Below are 25,638 nucleotides of genomic sequence, written 5' to 3' on the forward strand. Positions count from 1 at the left end.
TAGGTGACGCAGCTCAAATAAATACTGTTGCAGAGGAAGATGAGCACAAAATAAATCTTACATCTCTGGCAAGAAGGTGAACCATGTTCTGCAAGGCCCATGTAATTGCTACAATATCCCACTTTGGTATAAAGGCAGATAATTTGATTATTTTTTCTGTGTGCTTGTTGTCTGCATCGGTGACAGATGGTGGATTTAACATTGCTGGATTTGGGTTATTTCCTAGTTTGAAGGACTAACTAGATTCCTGCAGTCAGTTTTAATAGTGGTAATAGTGGGGTGGGTTTTTTCTTTCTTTTTTTTTTTTTTTTAACACCTCCACTTGGGCAGTTGCCGCCCTCTAAATGGTCAAAACACGAACATTTGCTTAAAAAATAATAATAATAGCAAACACAGTGGGGAGCAGCTGTGAGAGCCGCAAGAAACGGGGGAGGCTGGCCGGGGGCGGGGAGCTGCCGGTGCGCGGCCGCGCCTGCGCAGTGCGCTCCCTCCCCGCTCCCGGCCTCGGGCCGCGCCTGCGCAGTGCGCGGGAGCTGTCAAGCGCCCCCCCCCGCGCGGCGCTGCTCGGGCCATTTTGCGGCGCGATGAGGCGGGAGCGGCGGTGAGCAGCGGCCGGCCCCGTCGCGCTGCGCTCCGCATCGCACCGCTCCGCCGGGGCCCGGCTCGGCACCCGCAGCGCGGGGAGCGACGGGGAAGGAAGCCCGGGCGCAGCGGGGAGGAGAGAGCGACAGAAAAAGAGCGAGACCCCGAGCGCCCCCGACTCGCCCTTCCCTCAGCGCCGGCCCTCGGCGCCGCCGCGAGAGCCATGAGCTGGGGCACGGAGCTGTGGGTGAGTGAGCGGGCGGGCGCGGGGCGCCGCCGCCGCCGGGAAGCCGTTGCGGCCGTTGCCGCGGAGCGCCGCGCCCGCCCGCCCCGTGTCATAACGGTCCGCGCGGCGGGGCGGCGGCGGCGGCACCGCGGGAAGGCGCCCGGCGCCCCCGGGGCTGCGGCGCCCTGAGGGAGGCTTTCGGCGCGGGAGGGCTGCCTCTCCGCGGGGTCTGCCCTTCCCCGAAAGTTTTACGTGCGGCGGCCGCAGGGAGTTCTCACCCGGGGCTTATTTATTTCCTTCAGTGAAATAAATACTCAGCCGCGCAGAAACAAAGAGTTGCAATTCTAGACGGCAGAGAGGCTTCCAAGCAACGGCTGGAGCGTGCGTGCGTGTGTGGCTTCGGCAAGAGGCTGGAGGAGAGGTTCAGAGGTGGATTTATATACAAGGGGGTCCAATTTCAGGAGAGGGAGCTGCAGGGGAGAAAAGCCRTATGATAAAATTTCCTTTCCTTGCTTTTTTTTCTTTTTCCTCTGCACACTTCTTTTGTAGGAAGGACGTTTTTATTAGTTTTCTGTTGTGTGTAAATAAACAGGTTTTCAAGGTGAAGAGGGTTTAAACGTGTAGGCTCCTTGGTCGTACTTGAAGYGAACCTGGGAAGTAAAAATGTGTTTGGTTTACACTGAAACATTACTGTAAAATATCAGTGAAAAGGGATGAGAAGTAGAACGATAATAATTTTTAAACGGTCCCTTGCTAATCTGAGAAAACCCGTGTAGGCAGGTAGAAATCTTAAAAGGCAAAAGAGAAATATATACTCAATCACAAAGAGGACGTGATGCAGCCATGTTTGGCAGCATGATGGTGGAGCATGGAGCAAAACCTATTATAGAGGGCTTGTAATAATGGATTGGAAACTGTGCACGTGGCCAATAAATTCATGAGGGGGCACTTAAAATTCTTTGGRCAGATCTGTGAGTTGGGGGAAATAGGGAAACGGCAATAGTGTTTTGAATGGGGAAGTGAAAAATGGGTGATGGAGTGTCATCTGAATTTGCAAGGTACTGCAGTATTTCAGTCTTACATTCRGGTATTTATAATGATATTCAGTGCGATTTAGGATGTGAACGTATTTAAGCTTCTAAACTGTCTCAGTATAAAAATGGTTATTTAAGGTGTACTAGTTGCTGTGTTTCCCAGATGTGTTACTGGCCTGTCCTGACAATCAGTTAAGTTAACATCCCGTTTTGATGTGACATTATACTCGAGTTATAGTTGGAGTTGGTGAGAACTGGACAATAAATTCAGGAGCAAATGCTGTATGTTCCAGAGAAAGCAAGRTGATTTATATTGTTTAAAAAATTGCAGCGATACTATGTTGATTTATCAGTATTTAAACTCCCCTACACACCTCTACTGCATGGAAAATTTTATGGGAAAAACCTGCTGTTGCCTTTTTCTGTATCTTAGTTGTTTGGAAGGGGGAAGATTMAATAATCTGAATGCAATCGAAGTAATGAGTACGAGTCCTTACAACGCTTTTTAATAGAAAAATAAGTTCTGAATTCTCAAAAACGACTTAAAAGTTATTTTTACGTTCTTAAGGCTGTGCAAACAATACTAAGAAGTTTTTGCATGAGAACAAATGGGCAGAGCAGTGCTTATAAATAGGCATTTCTATTCTATGTAGCCTATGCAGGTGTGTCTGCAGTTATATATTTGTATTCTGTAACAGTTATGAACTGATTTTGTAACAGTTTCTTTTTTCAGAGTTTTTGTTGGTGAAGTACTGCATTTTGTGTTTTCAGCAGAACCACAATGCCATTTTTCATATCTTCAGTGTACTTTGAAAAGTATAGCAGGTTACCAGGGAAAAGGATTGAGCATCCAGATTGAATGATTCTAGATGCAAAATTAGTAGGAGCTGCATTATTTCATATTAGGCAGAGCTTCAAAAAATGTGTTAGTGTCTAGTGCCTTGGATATCTGGCCAAAAAACTGATTTCTCTCTATGTTCTCCCCTTCACAGCAAAAGAAATCACACAAACAGCCTGTATTTAATATATGCCACTGCTGTTCGTTAGTGATAGTGTTCTTTAAACAAAATTCAGTTTATATTTAYCTTAATACTTATTTAAGTAGTCAGGGACTGCACATTTAAAAGCAGGAATTTTAAGGACAAATGCATATTTTATGATGTTACATGTATGTGATTTTATGCAATCATTCGATGAATTGAAAGTTGAGACAGTAACAAGTGTTTCCAAACCTAGTTTAGAAACTTGAAATGTAGCGGAAAGGTTAGTGTTGCTTGTGTTGGTGTACCAGACCAGGTATGTGTTTGTGGTTCACCTCTTTAAAGTTAACCAAGGAAATGTAAAATCAAGWTTGTTCTTTAAAACATACAGAACATTAGTACACGTGGATTTATGTAGGATTTCTGCTTATTCCTGCAAAAAAAAATCTGATTGCCGAAAGCCTTGCACTTTAGAAGAAATAAAATCTCTTCAGCAATATGTAAGCTGTTCCCAGGACAGATTTGTAGCTGTGTGCTGTGTTGTGAGCATATTCTGTTTCTCTGCTTTGCGAATCTGAAGTTCCTGCTGTGATTCAAGTAAAATCTCAACTTCCATTCTGAGTTTCATGTGAGGATTACCCCTGTGAGTATAAATGGACCCAAACAACTAAATGTATTAGAGATACTGTTGCTGCATTTATATCCAGTATCAGGTTAAATGCTCAGGATAATGAGATCATCTGAGGCCTTCAAGTAAGCCAGTGTTACAGAGCAAAACCTGAAGGTCTCGTGTAACTGTCTGTTTGCAAGGTTGCTCCTGTATGTAAGCATGTAAGGGTTGTACAGGATAGCAGTGGCTGCTCTGTGTGCTATGCTGTTTGTGCAGTTTGCCTAGTCCCTGCAGAAGTGTTGCTGCCTACTGTACTTGAAACACTCTAGAGGGAGAGGTGGTGAGTGAAGGAGAAAGTACAGTCATAGGACTCACTCTCTCTGTTTTTCACCCCAGTTCAAGAGTAGCTGTCAGCTGTAGGGACTAATGGGTAGGATAATAATATCTATAGATATGTATTTCATATTTGAGTCCTGAAATTGGTAGTAATATACTGCTTGAAATTGGTAGTTTACTAAAGGCTTCTCTTCATGTAAGTAGTAGGTAAAAGTTACGTATACTAATATACAGACCCTACTAAACTTCAGTTAACTATCCGTTTGGGACAGGAGACTATAGAAGCATCTCCTTGACTTTTTTCTCTATTAGGTAATGAGGAAAAAACATGGGTATGAGTATGGCACATCAACAGTTCTGAATGGTCCTTCAGCTAGTAAAACATAAGTATGATTTCATGGACTTCCTACCAGTGTCCTTTAGTGTGAAACAAGTGGTAGGAGGAACTGCATAGCAAACTAAGCTGAAACTAACCTCAGCACTTGAGTCTTTGTCTCTTGAATAGAAAAGGTTGTGGCCATGTAGTTGGTGTAGAAAGAAATGAGCTTCCTTGGTGATTACTTTTCATACTGTGTGCATTTTGAGGGACCTACATATAAATTTGTGGTTAAGTGGTCCTTTCTCTGTGGAGAAACTTGCTCTTCAGGCGAACACTATTATACAGCATCAATAAAATGATTAAATGTGGGGAGATTCATCTTTTTGTTATGAATGTTTCAGAGGTGCAGATGCTGTGGTTTTTTTTGTTTTGTTTAACTCTGAATATGAAGAAGAGGTCAAGAGCTGAGGAGGGGGGAAAACATGATTTAATCAAAATCTCCTTTGAGCTTTGTAAAATACTGGATGTGTGCAACCAGCTGTCCTTTCAACCAGTTTAGAAGGTGAGTATTCTGTATTTGCGAAGGACTTAAGCTGCCACCTTAAGTAAAGGGCGCAGCTGGCTAACTCTCCACGTGACTGGTATTTTGAGGGCTATGCCTTGTGTTTGTAGAGTGTTCAGAGATGCTTTAGTATGAAGAATGCATTTTGTGGGTATGTTATGTGAAGTTCATTTCCATTTATAAATGTGAATTGTTTCTAAACCGGGAAAAATATAGAGAGTATTTTCAATATTAGTAATGCCTTAATTCACAATATTAAATGAAATTATTGTAGACTATGTTCTGTTGACTGTGTGCTCATTGTCAGACAGTGAAACACTGGTGCAACAGAGAACTTGAAAGCCTACTTCCTATCTGTAACTGATAGYGTTTCCTCTTTCAGTACTTACATCTTTATTTCACCAACAGAATTTGCCTTTAAGCAGCTGTAATCTTAAATTTCCTAAATTTGCTTGAATGTACCATTGTTCTTTAATAATACTTAGAAGGTATGGGTATTACATATAGTCATGACTCGCGTTTTGAAACTAGAGTACATAGGTGGTTTTGCCCTTGATGGTATTACATAGTGTAGTTATCTGGGCTCAGTAGTCAAAAGTGATCTTCAAGGAAAGCTCTGTTCTTGTCAGCTTCTTCCTTATAAGAGAATCTACAGAGCTGGATCTAGATTTGATGTATTGATTCTTTTCTTAAGCCAACATCTACTTTTATTATATGCACCACTATAGTTCATTACATAAAATTAAATCTTTGGTCCRTTCTCTCCCCATGATGTGTATGCTCCAGTAGACAAACATACATGCAATTCCTGTGGTGGTACCTGTTTCTTCTCTGAAAGGAGAAGAAACTGATCTCTGATGTGAGGAGGACACAGATTAGAWGTATTCAATTTTGTATGCTGAATTACGAGTGGTGAGAGGGTTTTCTTTAAGGTGATGCGCCTAATTTTGAAAAGATCATTGGATGAACTATTTGCAACCTAGAAAATCTTTTTCTAAGTGATGTCAAATGCCCTTTGAAAAAGTGAGCTTTAATACCAGCTCAGACTCAGACTCTAAATTGTTACAACCTATTTGGCATCATTCAGACAGCTCTTAGAGGCAGAATTTAGCATCCCTGACTCCTTTTCCTCTGCATTTAGTAGAATCTTGTTTTCTATTTAGGCAGCGTGTTAAAATTTTTGTGTGTTTCAAAGGGGTTGTAATTTCAACCACAGAAGTGTACTCCCAGAGTAAGTTACCTGTAGAACAAATACAGTGAGAGGTTGAAAAAAAAATTGAGGTCAGGGTTAAATGCATCACAYTTATAATTTTGGCTTTCTAGTTTATTCTGAGGCCCTTTGTAAAAGTCATATGCAGAATACCAGAGATGTGCACTTCAAAGCAAAATAAACTTTTCATTAGCTAAGTACTGTATAGTTGTTTGGATGGTTTTGAGGCAGCAAAAACGTCTGACACTAACTTCTTGCTCTTATTCCGCAGTGGATCGCACACTGTTTTAAGTGGTCAACCTGTATATGCACATTACTACTAAGTGAGAGTGTATTATTTATAGAAATCATTATACAGTATCTTAATTCTGCAGTGCACACCTTCATGTATTTGTCCAACTCAGGGTGGTATTTCAGGCTGTATCAACAAGTATCTATGTGTGTTTTAGAACTTAAGCTAAGGGAAAGGACTATGACAGCATTAAAGCAGTTGATTTTTTAAAACTGGAAAAAAAAATAAATAAGAGGACCTGTTGTGTGGGAACTCCACTGTTGCTCCCTGAAGTGGGAGCTGGGTTGTAAGAGAAMTAGGTTATGTGAGAGAGTCCCCTGAGTACACCCTCTTGGTAATTCCAGACACTGAGTAGAAAGATTCCCTTCTTGTTTTTAAAGGAGTTGAGGGGGTCTTTAGTGTATGAATGTCTGAGCAATTTAATTTACCAGTCTGCTATGCTTTTAAGAAAGAGGATTTCTGTAATACTGTCACTTGCCTATTCTTATGTTTTCTACCTATTCATTAAAGAGCAGGGGATTTACGATCTTTCAGAATGAGTCAAGACTGCAGAGTACTTCTTTCCCTTTTCAGTCACAAAGTCTTCCCATTTGTATTGTGGCTGCCCAAGATCCCCCACTTCTGTGAACCATGTGGGAAGGTAGTCAAACATGAGATGATGCTTTCTTGGACTCTTTGCAGCCAGTTAGTGTTACTCATGTTGTGAAACATTCTTTTAAAAAAGAATTTCAAAAGCCATGCTCCACACGAAGAGCAGCAGCCATTTTTGCACTGTAGCCTAACAACCTGCTTTACATTTTTGTCTTTGTTGTTGATTACTGGGAAGGTACCCTATTAATGAATTTTTGGAAATTCACTTTCAGCATTTCAAATAAAATGTATCTAAGCCAGCTATCAATCCAGYTGCCCTGAGAGTTTTCTTAGCATTCATATAAATATTTTTAAAAAACCTTCCCCCTTCAAACAACATCTTTTGCTTTTCAGATGAAATTTCTCCTCTTTCCTTTCTCAGAAAGTCTGCTTTTCTATTTTTTACATTATTTTTTACAATGAGGTAGTTAAATTGGCAAAAGTAAAGGAGATTTTGTCTCTTTAACATACTGCAATCATTGTTATTTTCAAACAATGGTTTTGGCTGTAAAGTGCAAAAAAGGAAATAGTACTGTATATGTTGTGCCTATATGCTATACGTGTATATGTGGTATATGACAGGGTTAGTCTTTCTGCTTCTCAAGCAGGTATATTGGGGTGGTTTGGATCCCTCTGAGATTTTTGCATGAGTCCCTTTTTTGGGTGTTTGCATGGTCTTATTAACCTGGTTGATGTCTTAATTAAGTTTATTAAGAATGATTTGTTGGCATTTTTCAAAGGTTTCTCTTTKGGTTCAGCGGTGGAAAAAATCTAGATGAGAGTTCTAGATTATTTACAATATGGAGTAGTATAGTTAAAATGGTCATCTGGACAGTCCATAATCCTGAGGAAATGCTGTATTGGATTATTGCTATTGTTGCTGAAATAACACAGRTGGGTTTTTTGTATTAAATGTGTGTAATTTGGACATTTCTGCTTAGTATTTGTGTGTTTCTGCTATGTAAATAAAAAGAAAGTTTTAAAATTTTAAGAATTTACATGATAGGAATGTAAAAGGGGGTTCTTTCCAGCGTTCTATACTATATTAAGATAAGGTTAAATTCTGCCCTTACTTAATAGTGGTGCGGGCATGAGCGCTGCTAGTAGTATTAATATATCTGAATGGGAAAGGTGGTCAGTTGCTCTTCTCTGAGCAACAGATACAATTTCTCTGATAAAAAACATTCATTTTATAATTTGAAAATTTTACTTGCGTTCTACTGGGTCTGTGGATATACAGATAAGAGTACTATCTATAGGACAGGAGAATGATGGTCTTTTTACAGAGATACTGCGAATACTGCTTTTTATTAGCAGAACTTTGGGATATTTTGCTCATCTCTCATCAACTCTGAGAAATAGCTTATTGGGTGCCTTGGACAGTTTTCTCTGTCTCTACCTGTATTCTAGTCAGAGATGGTAGTCTTATTATGAAAGTAATTTAACACTTTTTATTGAAGTTTGCTATTTTCTGTAGCTTTTTTTTTTTTCAAGTTGGAGTGCTCAGGCTGAAGTTTTCCTTTTTGTGTGCATGCCTCACATCTTTTGTATTTCAGTGTAGTCAAGATTATTCAGCTGTTATCAAGAGCGGTGTCTTGTACACACTGAATGCTGGTGCCTCTCTTCCTGGAAGGCTATAGTGCTCCCATTGATTGGAGCAAGGTTTTGAAATTTGGCAGGCAATGGCTCTTGAACAGGGATATGCTTTTTGCCGTTCCTGAGAARATCTGCCCAAATTAGGCAAACTTGTAAGTCTTTGGAAAAATACTGCTTTGCACATAGTCAGTGGAGACATTGGTGATGAAATTCTCAGAAGTACCAGTGTGTGCTGAGTACATTTCAGCCTTGGAGGTTTTTGTGTGGGACCAGGCTATATAGTCACCCACGGAGTAATTGAACATGCTTCAGTCTAGTCCTTGCAAAAGTGAAGGCARACTTTCTGTATAATGGCTGCTTGAGGCCAGGGTGGAGTCGCACAACTCTTGTGCTCCCACAGATGACTTTACTGGCACTCAGCTGTGTGGAGGAGGAAGCTGGTTAGAACACATTTACACAGAAATAGGATCAGGGCTATGTGAGAGAGAAATAGTGCAGGCCAGCGTTGGGAGAAAGTGGACCACAGGGGAGAAGAAGAGGGAGTCCAAAAGCATGGTTGCACTGAGTCATACTAAAGGTCCATCCAGCCAATTATATTTCTGTGGCAGTGGCCAGCAAGGGAAGGGTAAGGGAACTGAACAGACTAGGAGTGGTTCTTCTCCTGTTATGTGTACCCAAGGGTGATGAACTGGGGAGGAGGTGCTGAGAGCAGAGAGGGAACTAACTGATTCAGGAGTCKCAATGTGGTGGAGGAGGAGTAGAGCTTAGGCTGGGATCTGGTTGCAGAGATGTGGAACTGGTTGTCTAGAATCCCTTCCTGAGATTGGAGTGATGTGCCAAGAATGATCGGAGTGGGGAGTCATTTGAGGAGAGACAGCTGGCATTGGCAAGGGGCATGGTCCTGGTGGTAAACTCCGGGAGGRTGAGAAAACTGGGACTAACTGAGCAAAGGAAATTGTGGAAATGAATTCAGGAAGAGAAAGGGAGTTTAGACCAAAAGGTCAGGGAACGGGTAGTGAGGAGATAGCATAGCTGGAAGCATGTGGTGATTGGATTCTGGGTAGAGCAGAAGAGTTAGGTGATATTGTGACTTGCTGGCAGACGGGATGTGCAATAGGATTAGGGCATTGGGAGTGCTGAGTCAAGAATACGGTGAGATCAAGAGGCAGTGCAATGGGTGCACAAGCGGAAGGAAGTGTGGGGCAAAGGATGAAGATTAGATAAGAAACAGAGAAGAGACAAGTAGTGAAGGGACCTGGCTGTCCTTTTGCATGCTTGGCTTTGTAGCCTTTCTATTTTTATGCAGCTTGTTCTCTGTCTGTAATACCTAAATAGAGTTGACTTACTGGTTTGAGTGTATACACATTGATTTCTGTGGTTGCAATTTGCATCTTTACGCACTGTGGAAGAATATTTAACCAGATCCCAAAATGAGAACTTTATCCAGAAGCATGTGCACTGCTGTTTTAAATCCACTCATTCTGTGCACAAAGCTTTGAGGAATTGTCTAGCAAATAGATTTAAAATGCACTTAGATAGTATTTTTCACTCTCTATTTTCTCATATGCAAAAAAAGCTGTTTTAACACATTTATCTTGTATTTATAAAAAGAAGAAAAAATTATTGGCATGCAGCAGCAAGTGAATGAAAGTGTTTTATCAAACAAAGGTTGAGTGAGGAAGAGAAATATTTTGTACACTCATGAGGACTGTTGATCTGTCACATTTGGGGATGATAGGAGTGGCATTCATTAAAGAATATGTAACTAAGATTTTGCTGTAGTAAAAGGAAAACTGGCAGTGGATGAACAGAGAACTGTGATATAGCACTACATAAATGTATTTTCACCTGTCTTGCCTGTCYCTTGCAAGCGTAACAGTCAGATACRCTTGCTCATGCATTGTTATGGGAAAGGCCTAAAGAAGGGTTAGAGGAAAGGGCTTTKTGTGTGCTGGTCAGCAATCTTTGTTTTCTTACAGCTGTTTAAAGTGAGACAGATCTGTGTTTCACAGAGGGTACTTTCTGGCATATGTTCTTAACTATCATTATAGCTGAGAAACTCTGTAGCAAAGCTTTACTTCAGTTTTTGATATGTGAAAAATTCTAAGCAAGCCCTTCAGTAGTGCATGTATTGGTTGGTAATTTCATTGTTGCTTTGCTCAAAGCTGCTGTCATCAGCGGGTCAAGAAGGGAATGTAAGGTCCTTGTAGAGGGCAGTCTACTTCCGATGATCCAGCCATACAACACATAGAGAAGAGATTACTGCTGCATGTTTTACCTGAAAACCAAAATTATAAGCTGGGCAAATGCACCAGCCTATCCTTTAGGTAATGAGAGTGCATATCACATGATATGTGTGACTTGGTTCCTATTTAAATCAGTGCCCCGGGGATTTACAGCCTTATTTTTGGAATGGGGGGGATAAGATTGGAACCTAGCTATTTAAAGACAAAGTAAGGTTCCTGTGGCTGTATGGCTCCATGAATCTTGTGAGATGCAAAGTAGTAACTAATCCAGCAAACAATCCTGGAAGGCCAGAAGCATGCATCTGTTCCTGGGACAGCACAGTAGGAATTACGAACACCAACTCTTTATCGTCTGGATGACCCTGGACTGTTTTCCTTTCCCATTTTGGCYTTTGCTCTGATTTTTGTCTGCCTTATCCTAATACTTCTCTTACATATGATTATATAAAATTGTTGAAAACCTCTAGAGGTTCAGTATAATTGATTTGAAATAGGGAAGTTGTACTGGTTGGAGGAGGACAATTTCTGCAAGAGGCAYGCTGTTGTGAAATACGTGTACCTAATTTAGGCATCTTTGGATGAGTTCTGAGTATTTGTTGATGATCTTTGGAGATACTTTGTCCTGAATAGAAAGCTTAAATATAGTGACACCATTTAATTTTTGTAGGAGCCTGTTAAGTTGTGCTGGCTAACAAACCTTATCTGCGCTATGCTTCACAACATAAAATATTTTTGGGGAGGGGTTGTTAGTAGTTCAATAGAAATAGTTGATGTTTAGGAACAATGTTGCAAAGTAGTGCATTCCATTTACATAAAGATCAGAATACTTTTTTGTGGTATACTTGTTGATGTTTTATGCATATAGGCATAGAAATTTACATTGACTTGAATGTCAAATCTGGTATTGGCTTGGCGTAATGGTGTCTTTGTGGTTTGTTTGCAAGTTAACCGCTGGGAACAGAAAAAAGCCTGTAATATTGACAGGGTAGTAAAAAACTTGAGAAGAAGCCATGCTTCTGGAAGAGTTGAGCAAGTTTCAAAAAAAAAAAAAAAATCAAAGTAGAAGAAATTCAGAATGCTATTTTAAAATTGGAACATAAGAATTAAGTACTTTTTTTTTTGTTCATTGTAATGTGCTCTGCTTGGAAATTGCTGATCAGTGGAGCAACATGGATTTCCCTCTGGGGGCAAGTTCATCTAACCTTCTCAGCTGGGGGTGGGATTGATTCCTAAATCAGAATAGCAGCAATCCATTCTGAAGCTTCCTCAAGGTATTAGGGTTAAATTAAACAGTCTGGGACTAGTGTGTAAGCCCTAATGCACTTCAAGAGGCTTTCCCGGATAAGGAGAATTTTAAAAATAATCAGAAAATGAACCCAAAACAAAGAAAGAAGCCATAGGCACAAATCACCCTTACAGAAGGGGACTAATACATCATCTTTGTGTGTTGCAGTGCTTAATGCTCAGATTCTCTAAGGGAAGAAAAGAAATATATGAAGTATATAGTTCTATTCATGGCATTGCATTAATAACTTTTTTTCTATCCTTTGTATGTGTGTTCCATTTCCAAAAATAGATAGGACACAAATACTAAATTTGCAGATTTAAACTTCTTGAAAAGCCAGGAAATGCACATGACAGTTGCTACTATGGAAGTCTAGGTCCCTATGTATATTGTATTATGATTTAATTAACCAAAGTTTTAAGGTTGTGTCTGCCAGTGTGCAGTTAGAGTCTACAATTATGAATGAGTCTCTTAAGGATAAAAAAATCATAGTTGTATCTAGCTTTTCCAGGAATTAACTTCCATGAGGAATAAAGCAATACGGCTGAGTTGTATTCAATGTATTTCTTGCATATRAGCACTTAATTGTAATATTCACGTAACCTTATTGGGTATTCCTGCTGATCATGAATATCATTCATATACAAATACTCAGAAAAAAAGAAGGAAACAAGAAAAAAAAAGGGAGGGGGACTATATGCTATTTCTTCTGTCTTGCTCTTTGATCTTAGCCACTTTGCCTCATTTCACCTCAGTTTGCACAAACCAGGTAAGCAGTATTTTTCCATCTTGCAGCATATTGAGATTCTTTCCATAAAAGAATAAACATATCCAAAAGGCCTGAGGACTTTATTAAAGTTGAAATAATTGAGGGTGACTCTTATTAATAGTTTCTGTGAAGACATACATAATGTCCTTGGTGAAAATTGGCAGATGCTTCACTTTGAAGAAATATATACATGCTTGTCTTCTATTGACCTCTGGTTTGGGGATGTTCTACTAAAGCATTCTAACATAATAAACTTCTTTGGCCCTACATGTTCATGGCCCACCAGTTTATGGTAGGTGAAATTCCRGCTAGATGGAATTCGGTCAAAAATTCTGTTTTAGGGAAAGATAGATTAAACTTTAAAGTTTGTGAGAAAATAGGCTATTTACTTTCCCTTTCTTGCCTGAGGGCAATAGCAGTTTCAAGTCARCCTTTGGACCAGATGTATTGGTCTCCAAAGGCTATTTTAAGAGATAGGTCTGTCACTGTGGCAATTTGAGAGCACTGAAGGGACCTCATTGTCCTTGCTGTGGGAGGGGATGTTCTTGTCAAGTTAAGAGAAATTTTCTTTGTTCCCCCTTGCCCTCTGTATACATGGGTAAACATTTGTTTTCTTCTTTTTCCTCTCCCCTGTATCAGTCTGGTTCAGGGGACAAGCTTGCTTTCTCTGCTTGGCAGATAAAGCATCTGGTAGATTCAAGTCAATATAATATCCTCTTTCGTATTTTTTGGATGACTCAACTGTTCATCAAGCAAATGGTCTATCTCTGGGTTATAAAATAGTTGGGGAGTCATGGGACATTCAGGGAACAGTGCCCAGATGCTCTGGTTGCTGTATGATCAGTAACTCTAATCCATGCAAGGCAAAGGTTGGACAGGAGGTTCTTGTTTATTTTTCTTCAGAAAACAGGCTTTTTTTTTTTTTTTCYCCTTTTTCCCCTGTGTTCAGAGTGCTCTTTAATACAACAAAGTTGCAGCAAAATATAGTGGATGAAAGCTGAATTAAGTGAAGCATAGATAAGAGGAAGAATGAAAGGCGAAGAGGAGGAAGGCATACTCTATTTATTTTAGTAGTGAATTGAAATGGATTACCAAGGAATTGATAGACTTTCTGCCACAAAACCGCTGTATATCGAGGTTGGATTCTGTAAGTCTACCGTAAGCTTTGGAGATCTTTGACTCTGTTGTGCCACAAGTCACGTGGATTTGTTGTAGCTGTCACCCTTTGGCTATGGGCTTTTCCTTTCACAACTTATGGAGATTGGAGTTGCCATTGGTCAGTGGTCCTGCAGAGGAGTTCAATCTGAGAATGACTGTTCTGAATGGCTGATGATACTGCTAAATGCTTGTGATAGTGACTTGATTCATTTTTGCCTATGATAGACGCTCTTATTTCTTGAAATGTCTTTCTGGTTAAGCATTTCTGATATGAGCGTTCTGAAGATTAATATTTTGTCTTGCATGTTTATGTTTTGGAGCATTTGAGTTTAAAATTGGCGTTATTCTTCAGCCTAAATAGAAAAGCATAATGGAGAGGAATGATAAAGGTGGAAAGAAGCTGTCAAAGACAYGGAAAAAAAATCTACCTTTAGGATTTTGTGTAGTGAATCTTAGCCATTGTTATTTTGAATAACTTTAATTTTAGAGAGAAGATAAAATCATGGGATTATTATTTACTTTTCTACAACTGTCACTTCTAGTATGAAGCCCTTATCATAATAAGTACCAAAATAGCTGTTTCACCAAACATTTGCACTTCTGTAGAACATTTCTTAGATTACTTGCCTTTACTGTTTTATCTATTATTTTAGAAATAGCTTGAATTTTGTACCATAAAAGGGGTCTGAAACTTGTTCTTTAGCCCTTATTCCCGTGAGTAATTTGAATTATTGAAGGCAGATAAACAGTGAAAGGCTAAGCTTTTTATTTAGAGCCTGTGCATCTATTTTGTCTGTTTGCATTGTGAGTCTTTGTGCTTTTTGTTTTGTTTGTGTTTTTTGAGGTTAATTAGAAATTTAGATCATCGTGCTTAATTTAGTAATACTGACTCTGCTCTGTGAACATCTGTCATTCTGTTTGCATCAATATCTGTGCAAGACAGGGCAGTGTTCAGACAGGGCAGTGTTCAGAACCTTCAGCCTAATTTCAAGCATGTTCTTCGAAAGCGTTTGCGTCCAGTGTCCTTATTAAGAAACTGTTCTCCTCCAATTCTATGTGTATTTGCCCTACACTTCAGTCTTGAACGCTGGGAGAACAGATTTCCTTTTTTCTGGTGTTCTGCAGCAGGACTAGTTGTTTTAAATGTCTTCCATTGTCATCCCCCCGCTTGTGTTTTGCTTTCCATCAGTAGATTATTTATACTCAAAGGCATTATTTTTTTGTGTGTGTCTTTTGCATTACTCAAAAGGTTAGCTCAAGTCACCTTTATAGTTTGAAGGCTATATATATAAGTGAAAGTGAGTATTGCAAATTGTCACTTYTTTTGTTGTTGTCTTTTCTGTTGCTGATTTGTGGTTTGGAGCATTTCAGTATAATAGACTAAAGTTTTTTTTTCCCTTTTTGTTTAGGTTTTGTTTGTTGAAATGAACTGTGGTATTCAAAGTTAGACACCTCTTATGCAAGAGGTGAGAACACTTTGATTTTGATATCTTCTGCTATGATGCCAAATACTCTATTACAGCCTTACTGCCATAGCAAATGAATTTGAAGTGAATTTAGCAAGACTTTTGAGCAGTGCSTCTCAGTGTAATTTACAGGATGTCATTGCTTGTAGCGTTTAGACACCTATTTTAATAAGTACATTGCTGAAGCAGGATTTATTTTGCTGTTAAAATTGGCCTCTCCATGCCGTACATTCATGTGCAAACTTGTAGAAGCATATTCACTTGTATTGCCTAGCTCAGTGGTGCTCAACTTTTTGTCCCTGGTGGGTCACACGGACAAGGCATTTGAATATGCTGTATTCCCATCCCTTTCTTAACATGTCATTGGATTTACATAGTGCTCATGGCAACTGCCAGCAGTTCTTCTTACTTTGTGAAATCATTTCTGGTCATTCAATGACTATGCATTTTGCAGATCTGGCCTCTTCATAGGATATGCACCCACCACATGGTCAAAAAAAGCAAGCATGCGGAGAGCTGAATAATACAGTGGGACACACATGCCAGCACTGTGATTGCAAGTGAGATGCATGTTTACAGTGTTCCTATGGCAGGCACTTGTTTTCTATTGAGTGTGCCTTTATTCTGGTTATCCAAGTGATGCACTTTCTGTCACGACGGAAGATAGCAATGGGACTTGCAGTCTAGTAGGAGTGTCATGGAGAAGCCGTGGAAGTGGAGCAGGTGATTAGTTCTTATTTGGAACCTGCCTGCAGGTCAGGCATTCTTGCCATAGTCTCTGGCACAGCCTTTTAGCTGTTAAATGTGCTTTGTGCAGGAGAACTTGCTGAAGGGTTGTGCTATTCCAGAAGTCCCACTTCCTTTTGTTATGAACCTAGGGGGAGTTATCATGGTAGTTGTGGCTGGAGATCCCATTCTTGTTGTGCTAGGCAATGGGTAATCCAAATATTGATGAGCCTTGTCTTACAGACTGTATGATCTGAGTTAAAGAYGAGCAAGATTGGAAGGATGCAACACATTTCACGTACAAATATGGAACTGGTACGCAGGTTTCAGACCTCATATCTGTCTGATAACTCCTCCAGTCTGGGGAAGAATAATAATATACTCTTGCAAATACATTTGTTAAAAAGTTCTAACTTGTTGTAATATCCTACGCTTGTGAATAGTTGTTGTGCTGAGTCAAAGTTAAAGTAGAGCGTATTTATTATATTGCATTGTCTTCAATTGAAAATAGATTCCCCAGACAGCTTCTTTGTAGCAGAATGGCTGTGTTACTTAATGCTATTAYTTAAAGCATTTCAAAGAATTATTTATCCAATATATTAATTTATTCCCTTCAGATAAAGAACCATTGAAAAAATGAAATATATCAATATGTAATGGCAACTACCTAAAACCGTCCAGGTCTAGACTTTCRAAGTTACGTGTGGGTAATAGTCACACACCCCTAATAGAGGATAGAGTATGGGCTTTTTGGKTTTTATTTTTATWTATTTATTTATTTTAAAGAGTTAATTATTTACTCCTTAAAGGCATACTTGTGACATACCCTACACAACCATGCTAAAAAACAGTGGATTGTAGGAAACTGYTTCATCCCTCTTCATAGGCTCTTGCATTGTGAATACACATTTGGACATTACCGGAAAGCCAGTTTGTTTCCTCTGCAGGTGAATGGGACAAGCAGAGCTCCAACTTTCAGTGCTCAGGCTCCTCTAGTTGAACCACATGACTCAACAGCTCAACTCTAGTTGAGTAGTGCTGAAAATGGGCTGTTATTTTCTCTTGCTTTGGAAAACGATTAGTCCAAGTGACTGAAATTTTACGCTGCTCGTGATGCTGTTTCCTGTTCTGCCTTTGGAACAGTACAACTACAAGGTGACCTGAATTTATGCTTCTCTTGCAAGGTGCCAGTCTACTCCTGAGCTATTTGCTGTATTTTTTTTATAAGCGAAACAGCTGTATACATCATTATTGCCATGTTATCAGCTGCTTGTTTTGAATAGCAGGCTTATGGAAAAGTGAATTTGTAACAGGCTTGCACATAATTTGTGGGCACTATTTGTTCCAAACAGACTTTTGGAGATAGAGAATCCATTACTTTCTGGAAGTAAAGTGAACATTTGTTAAATTTTCTCTCACAATACTGGTTGGAAAAGAGCAACGCTGTGTTTGCCATCCTTTTTGATATGTTATGGTTTGTTATTGCTATGTTAGGAAAACATGAATAGCACGTTATAATGCTGGCATTCCATTTCTTGTGTGTAGTTTGTTTTTTGGTTTGGGGGAGGAGGGGGTGATAGTCATCTACTTGATCTTACTAGAACATGAGAAGAGTGGAAACCAGGACTGTGTAGCTGTGTAGTTTTATTCATGAGACTTTACCACATGTKCTTTGTGCACAGCAGCAGGTACAAGTGATGCTGCAGTGGTTGTAACTCTTTTCTGTGACATTGTCTTAGTAAAACATTTCATTAATAAATATTTCTGTAGAATATGTTGTGCTATGATACTGACTGAAAACTTGATCAGTAACTCTCAATTGCTTTTACTATGAAGCTTTAATTAACATTGAACCCTACCTAGTTCATGTCATTACTTTAACTAACAWCATCATGGTTTATGTGGTGGTCTTTGGTTTTGTTTGTATTTAAGAGGTTGTGGTTTTTATCATTGTCCTTGCAATCAGTCCAAAGTACAGCAAGCTGCTTTACGCTTGAGAAACTGTAGCACCCTTTCAGAAATCGTTTGTGGTGCCTCAGATTTTTTCAGCCTGCTAACACATTCAGAACACAGGACAAGCAGCTTAAGATCTGAATGAGATTGTTCACCAAATGAGTTGGTGCAGCATATTAATTTGCTAGCACTTCTAAATGCCTTCAGTGTTACAAGAGTCTGCAATGTCACTAAAATACCAAGAGCTTTGTTAGTTCTAAACTCCTTAAAAGAGTTTTAAATTCTTGTCTGCCTGCTGTAGCCTTGCCAGCTTTAGAAAGAATTTTGAGATTTGTGTTTGAAAAATGTTGTGTATTCCACGCTTCGCAAAGTTAGTAAGAATCTTTTCCTAGGAGTATTAATGATCTTGGAGTTTCATTGTGCTCTAGATTTTATTGTGTGGCTTATTATTGTATGAGACTGCTATTAATGCTTTTTACCTAAATGCCAGTGGCATTACATTTATTGTGTGTTTTTAATATGTATTTAATCTCAGTGGATTGTCTGTGATTCATGTTGAAAACATAGYCCTCTTTACAGTTAGGTTGACTAATGTAACATCATTTTAGTGAGACTGAATACAATCAACCTGATATTTTAATATGTACTTTCCATTGCTTCACCTAGTATTTTAATTTGTAAATTGGTATTTAAATGCCAGAATGGAGCTGATGCGAAACTAAATCATTCTTTCTCTTTTTATATTAAATCAAAAGTGTGGTGTTTTTTTTTTTGGGGGGGGGGAGTCTTAAGATAGATGTCTTTATTGAGAGATTGAGCCCAAACAGTGCAGTGAAAGCTGTCTAGATGGGTAAAGCATGATTTTATCTGTTGCATCAGTCCTTCAGTCCAAGATTTATGAATCAGTAGTAATGATAGTCTGTTCAAAATTGGGAAGTGAATGTAAAGCAGTTGCAACTGCATTTACTTTGATATTTAAGATTTTTTTTTAAAAAACACTCTAGTGCTGTCCTTTATTTCAGTAATACTGGACTTAGGCCAGTGTGCAGTACCAGGAGATGAGRCAGAGGAGAGAAATGATCAGATTGGTGAGACAGAAATATATGGCTTTTACTATGAGCTCTGATGAGCACTATCTTAAAATCATTTAGAATGTCTTCTTTCATGTCTYTCTGAAAACTATATTATTAGTATTAAAAAGCTGTATACTGGTATCATTCCCACTGATGCTGTGAAGAAGCTTATTTATTCAGGCATTGTGAAGGCACTGAGTCTGTATCATATTATCATTATTGTTATTATAGCATGTTATAAACTATTCACATGGTTTGTTTTCTAACCTGACAACATAAGATTATTTTAGGAAATGCAACAATAGCAAGCAAACTGAATTTTTTTGCTCAGCTAGAATTGCGAGTCTGGAATATGAGCAAAATATCCCTGTGGAGGGAGGTCATCCTTATCTGAAGGATGAAAGGATGTTGTATGGCTCACTTAGGATAGTGGAACTTTATTATTATTATTAATTATTATTCCTGATGCTAAGGTCAAGTCCTTCTGTACTGGTCACAAGAGAATTTCATTGTTGATTTGCTCCCATAAAACTTTCTGGCTATCGTACTTTGAGAGGCTGGAGGTAATGCAGAGGGCCAAGCTAGGGCGGCTTTTACAGTTAATAGATGCCCTACTTACTTTTTAGAAAYCGTAGTTTTATTTTCATTAACATACTGAACTGGAACTTTGTCCATTGAGACTCAAGAGTGTGGCCTTTTCTACAGAATCTGTGTGACTGTCAGCAAACCACTTTGTCTTACCTGCTGTGCTGCGGTTTCCCGCTTCTGCCTGGTTCGTCTAGTGAAGCAGTCCACTGGAGAGTAGGGACTGCTCAGAGTAGGGTGTCAAAGTGAGGATTTTTCCTTCAGAGTAGGGACTCTTTTTATTAGGTGCATAGGCAGCATTGCACACAAAGGGGGCTGCTGTTTAGACCTGAAATATCTTTGCTGCTGCTGTCACTTGCTTCAAATGGGTTAGTTGGCATTTCAGATTTATGAATAGTAGAGATAATTGCATTGTAAAACTGTGTAGTTCTGTTTCAATGTCATGTTTATAGTATGGAAACCGTTTATTTCTTCCTCTTGTTTTACAAAGCTCAGTGACATGTGATCTTTTATTGTTTGTATGAATGTTTGTTCAGCGTAATGGAGTTTACCTTTTTAGATGCTTATAATTTTCTCATGTTTCTTAGAATCTTAACTTGTSTTGAATGAGTAGCTCAGATGACTCRATCATAATCCATAAAACATCGTGGCTTGGCTATAGGAATGCTATTCTATTGACTCCATTGCAAACGTGAAATGTGTGTGGGAAAACCTTCTTTTGTATTGCAGCCTGTAGTTTATTTGGTAACTTGCCTCAGATTACATTATTTCTTGTCACTGCTGAACAAATTCTTTGTGTATTTCTGGTGGGTCAGCATTTTGTTCAGTATTTCCCCTCCTATATTCCACCTACTTCAACGCATTCATTTATTTTTGCTGGAATCTTATTATTGAGAGCTGAGAGGGGCTTCTGTTGAGGGGGRAAAAAAAGCGGCTTTATGCAGTGGTTATTTGGTTAAGGGAAATGCGATTACTTTCTTCAGATTTAAGCTTTGATTTAACACATTAGAATTAATAGAAGTTGTGCCGCAGTACCTGAGGACAAACTGGATAGAAACAGAACAGAACTAAGCATTTAAGAATGAGTATGTTGTTTCTTAATCCAAAAGAAAAGATCTTGGCACGTAGATCAGAGAGTCTTTATTTGACAGCAGTATATTCTYTGACATGCAGATGGATGTTTTCAATCTCTGTCAAGAGATGTCAATGATAAAGTTGCAGCTTAGTTTCTGTTTGACCATATTTTAGTTTGTTACTCACAAATTAAGTAAAGACAAAAGGCCCTGCTGTAAGAAGTACTGCAGAGTTGTGCAAGTCCAGCACAAAAAAGTTAGTCACGTTTCTGAAGAATGCATCAGTTAAGCTGAGATGGGAAATGGTAATAGACAGGTAACAGGAAAATACTTAATGAAATGTTAGCTGAATGTCTTGGTTGCCRTTTTCCTAACTGTAGAGAGGATTGAGTCATACTGAATTAAAAAGAAAAAGAAAAAAAAGCTGTGTGGCAAACCTGAAATCAGATTTAAGAAATAGTCTCTCTCTAGCTACTCTTTAACTCTTCTTCTTTTCTACTTCTGGCRTAATTGCAGAATTTGTCATTTCATCTCCCCCACCACCACCACCACCACACACACACTTTATTTATTTATTTATTTATTTTTAGTTTTCTCCCCTCTCCCCCATGCTTCTTGGCCTCATATAGGGCTTATAAGTGATAATACTGAGTTATGAAATGCATTTTTGAATAGACTTTAAGAAATTTTGAAGAGATCAACTTTGTGCTTAAAATTTAAGTTGGAGTTACGTCTGTGTTTGCAGACACTTAAAATACTATGTGCTTGGAATTCTTTTCTGGCGAAAATACATATAAAGTATCTCTTTATACATACTGCATTAAACTTCCTGAATGATTCATGTCTCTGATTTAAAAAAAAAAAAAAAAAGCGGGGTGGGAGGCAGGTTGGGAGAAGTCTGAAGTCTCCTGTTTCAGGAACAAACTAGTTCTTGGATCAGAGCAGAAGCACCAAATCTAATTTCTGGGTTATAAACAGAATGTAGTGTCAGATAGAAATACTTCAGGCATGGCATTAATCTTATTTGGTCCTGAGTGTGAAGTGACCCTTTAAAGATCTAGGACTGTATTTGGGGTGTCATAGTATTTAAGACATTAAATGCTTTCTTGAACTCCATCTGTAAAGGAATACTTTATTCTTTATCAGCTGTTGGTTCCATTTAGTTTAGAGAAAAAAGAGAAAAGTCAGCTTTAGAGACTTTTGCTTTTGATTTGAACTTTAGGGAAGGGCTGTGGACACACATGACAGGACAGAGGGAACCTTACTTTTTTGACTCTAGGTATTGCCATTGGTCCGATTTTAAACAGAATTAAAAAATACAGAAAGCATTTAATGATTCTAGGAGGCAGTCTCCTGCTAAACAAAATCATAGCGTTAATTTTACAAGATTCATATTTTCCAGCCTATTTCATAAACACTCTATAAGGACAGCATGCATGCGGTGGAGGTTGGTAGACCTGTCCTTAGACACTTGACAACCAAAGAAGGTGGCAAAGTTGAGTCAAAGGAGTAAGGACTGCTATCTCTCGTTTAAAACACAAAAGAAAGTAACAAACAAACAAAAAAAAAAAAACAAACCAGAACAAATATCACTTTGTATTAGCAGCTATATAGAAAAGAGAATCTCACACGTGCTGAATCTCATTCTGAGTTATCTGACAGGTGACTTATTTAATGGAGATTATTGAGAATGAGGCACACATTGTTAGACCTTTAACTTCTTTCTAAATGTAGCCCACATACATTACAATTAAGGAGAGGAGTCAAGGACTTTATTTTGCAAGATTTAACGTGGTCACTTTTTTAGGTTTTATACATTTATTTTTATTTCTATATAAACAGGTTTTTATTTATATGTGTACTCAAATATAACTCTAAAGACATTGAATGGAATGGGATTGAAATTTTGGTGTTCCTAAACTCCAACTCTATGCTTAGAGTAGCCTTCACATTTGAAAAGGTTTGATATCAGATTATTAACAAAATCATCTACTTTGATGCATAGAACCATTTAGATATTATATATGGTGTATCCAGCATGATCTTGGTTCACCAAGAAATTGGGCAAAAAGCTAGTTTGMCAAGAATATGTTACCACAAACAACTACGTTTTTGAAGTGTTGTTCTTGTAGATATTGTACCTCAGTATGATGTTGTATAAGAGGCAGAATCTCTTTTTTTGATGTCTTCTAAATGTAATGGTAGGCTTGTTTATTTTTCCTATTCTACTTATTGTGCAATAAGCAGGAACTCTGTATAGTTCATTCTTAATAATTAGTACACAGTTGCCCAAAGGGGAAACTGTGTGGGCAAGAGATCTTGTTGATCTTTGTTTTAACAGCTGGTAGTATTAAGGGCGAGGTTCACAGAATGAGGGGGGGGGGAAGAGGATGAAAATCAGTCAACACTTAATCCAAATATATAGCCAGGCACCAAAAGATTAACTGGGAGTTGGTTTGAAAATTCCCTCTGTTCAAATTATTTCAGAATAAAAGAATGGCTGTGTATTAAATCAGGCAAGTGGTATGGTGCTGGGCAGCAGTGAAAAGTTGCAACATTGTCAACTGGAAAAATCTTAGTGGAGCAATAACAGCATATATTTAGCATTGTTACCATGCTGCAACTCCTGCGGGAGGCAGTTCRGATGTGGAGCTCTGTTTCTGTTCATAATTTATACCATTCTGGCAGCAGAGTGATACACACCAGAATCTGCTCATTTTCAAAGCTCTCGTTTATAACACACGGAACAGAACAGTGAATACCTCTAGGTCATTGCAGTTTTCAGTCTGCTGCTCTGGATACTGTCAGCAAAAGCTGAATCTCTTTCCCACTCCTATTCCCCCCAGGATGAGCAGAGGAAGAGGCTAGCATTGTTTTTTGCTTCTTTGTTTTTTAAATGAGCTTCGTGGGTGTGGGTATCATTAATACTAATGAGAGATGCAACGATCCTCTCCCTGGGGCCTAGCAGGTTTCAGCAGTTACAAGCCTTTGCTTAGTTAATGACTCTGAGGAAAATTATCTAGATTTTAAGGCCTAGAGTCTGCTTTCCGTTTATCTCCACGTCTATTAGGAGTAAGCCCGTTCAAGTCAATGGAATTGTGCTAGTATCAAAAGGAGGAGCAGCACCTGCGTATTTGTCTTCAATTTAAATAACTGAACGTGTGTAAGAAAAGACTGAAATGCAGTTATTTAATCAAAATAGTTGGTATATTCTGACCCTACTTCTGGCATTAGTTGAGATTTTCACCATTAAGAGCTTTGTAATATCCTTCACTTCCAAGTGGTAGTTTGYGCATTATAATGTACTTTAAAACAAAACCTCATCCCATTCTGGGATTACTTGTGTGAATTTTATAAGCAGAATTGTATGCTTGAAAAGGAGTGTTCATTTCTGAATAGTCTGCTTTGGACACATGGTTCTCATTGTGGTGAAGTCATGCAGTGCCTCAAACCTCAAAACATATAACCTTATTTGAAGGAAATGAATGGCTGCTGCAGCATGGTGATCTACGAAAAGTATCTTTTGGATACTGCAAACAATGTATTTTTTTGTGAGGCTTTTTTTCCTAAGAAAAATATAATATTCCTTTTCAATAGTGTGACATTTTGACATCTAAGATGAACATTTCCTCATATGAGAGATGTATGCAACTTTCTTTGGAGCCCACTGATCTCCCACTGATACCAAGAAATAACTTGTGTTGACATCTGTAACAACCTTTTCAGGAAATCAGTGGTCTGAATGAAAATTAAATACCTCCCAGAAGTCCACGTAGTGTMTGTCGTTATGTTCACCCACACGTGCCTACCAGGGTGTGTAACCAACGTAATTTTACATCAGAACCTTCTCTGCTCTAAGAAAGCCAGGCCTCCTAGTGCATGAAGGACAGCCTTGTTGCCCGATACTATCTAGTATCCTTTGATTCAGATGCTGTTTCTTTTAGTCACCTATTGCTCATCAGCTCTCCTGTTCCAGTTCAGGTATTCACTTCCTTCTGCCTTCTCACTCTCCAGAATTAATCATTCCTCTGCCTTGTCTCACCTCTCATAGCAGCTACTGAAAGCCACTGCAGTATCAGCAACCACATCCCCTCTCAGGTGGCGGGTTTCACACCTTCCTTCCGGGCTGCTATGTTAGCGTTGTTATTTGCCCAGTTGCTGTGGAGGGACCACAACCTCTGCTTCACCACATCCTTTGCAGGATATGTCATGCTAAGGGGGAGGAAAAGGCTCATTTTGACTCCAGGATGGCAGAGGCAGAAGGTTTGGGGTCCAGTATGAGTAGGCTGTGGTAGTTTGCTATTGTAGCYGTGGAGCAGAGAGGAGGCTGCCGCCACGAGCTGCACCTGCCCCTGCCTTGTGCAGCTGCTGCTGTGAGGCAGGCTCTGCTGCACCCGCCGCCAAGCAGCAGGAGTGACTCAGGCTCCTAGCTGCTGCAGGAAGCAGTACAGCTCATGGTTTGAGCTTTCAGATGAGAGTTAAACATCCCGTGTGTGTGAAAACCTGGCAGTTGATGACACTGGTTGTACTCACCCCAGAAAGCTTCCTCTTGTGATCTGAGAGTGTCAGGTTTGCAAGGCTTCCATAATAGGTGTTAAAGTGGGTCACAAATGCCAATGGTTAGGCTGTGCTCCCAGTGACCTGTCAAGCAGGTGGAAGTGGCCTGTTAATGAACTGAGATACCCTGTGCTGTTTCTGTGGGCATCGCTCTCCCTCCTTTCCCCCTTTCAAACTTGGTCTTGTTTTGCAATGCTGTTCCTTGTCAGGAGCTCTGCAACTTACACTGCATTTTAGGGCCTGCTGTGAATTGCCTTCTCTAATGAGGTTGTAAGCTGCACTAGCRTAAAGACAAACTCGAGGTTKTAAGCTGCACTAGCATAAAGACAAACTCGGCATTTTAGTTAATGGGTAATGGACCTGTGTGGCT

The 25,638-nt window shown here is 39.2% G+C and overlaps 1 protein-coding gene across 14 annotated transcripts in view; it reads left to right on the top strand.

The window, feature by feature from the left end:
* The first annotated feature begins 568 nt into the window (after positions 1 to 568).
* The window catches only part of FNBP1 (formin binding protein 1), a 99,111-nt gene continuing 74,041 nt past the window's right edge, over positions 569 to 25,638 (top strand). For all 14 annotated transcript variants that reach the window (XM_085325252.1, XM_085325260.1, XM_085325248.1 and 11 more), the window contains exon 1: positions 569 to 829. In XM_085325252.1, coding sequence (XP_085181378.1) covers positions 806 to 829 — 24 coding nt within the window. In that variant the 5' untranslated portion in view covers positions 569 to 805. The remainder of the gene's footprint in view (positions 830 to 25,638) is intronic.

The sequence above is a fragment of the Rhea americana genome, unplaced genomic scaffold (genome assembly GCF_003343005.1).
Source record: "Rhea americana isolate MKP2758 unplaced genomic scaffold, rheAme1 scaffold_97, whole genome shotgun sequence".
Taxonomy (NCBI): domain Eukaryota; kingdom Metazoa; phylum Chordata; class Aves; order Rheiformes; family Rheidae; genus Rhea; species Rhea americana.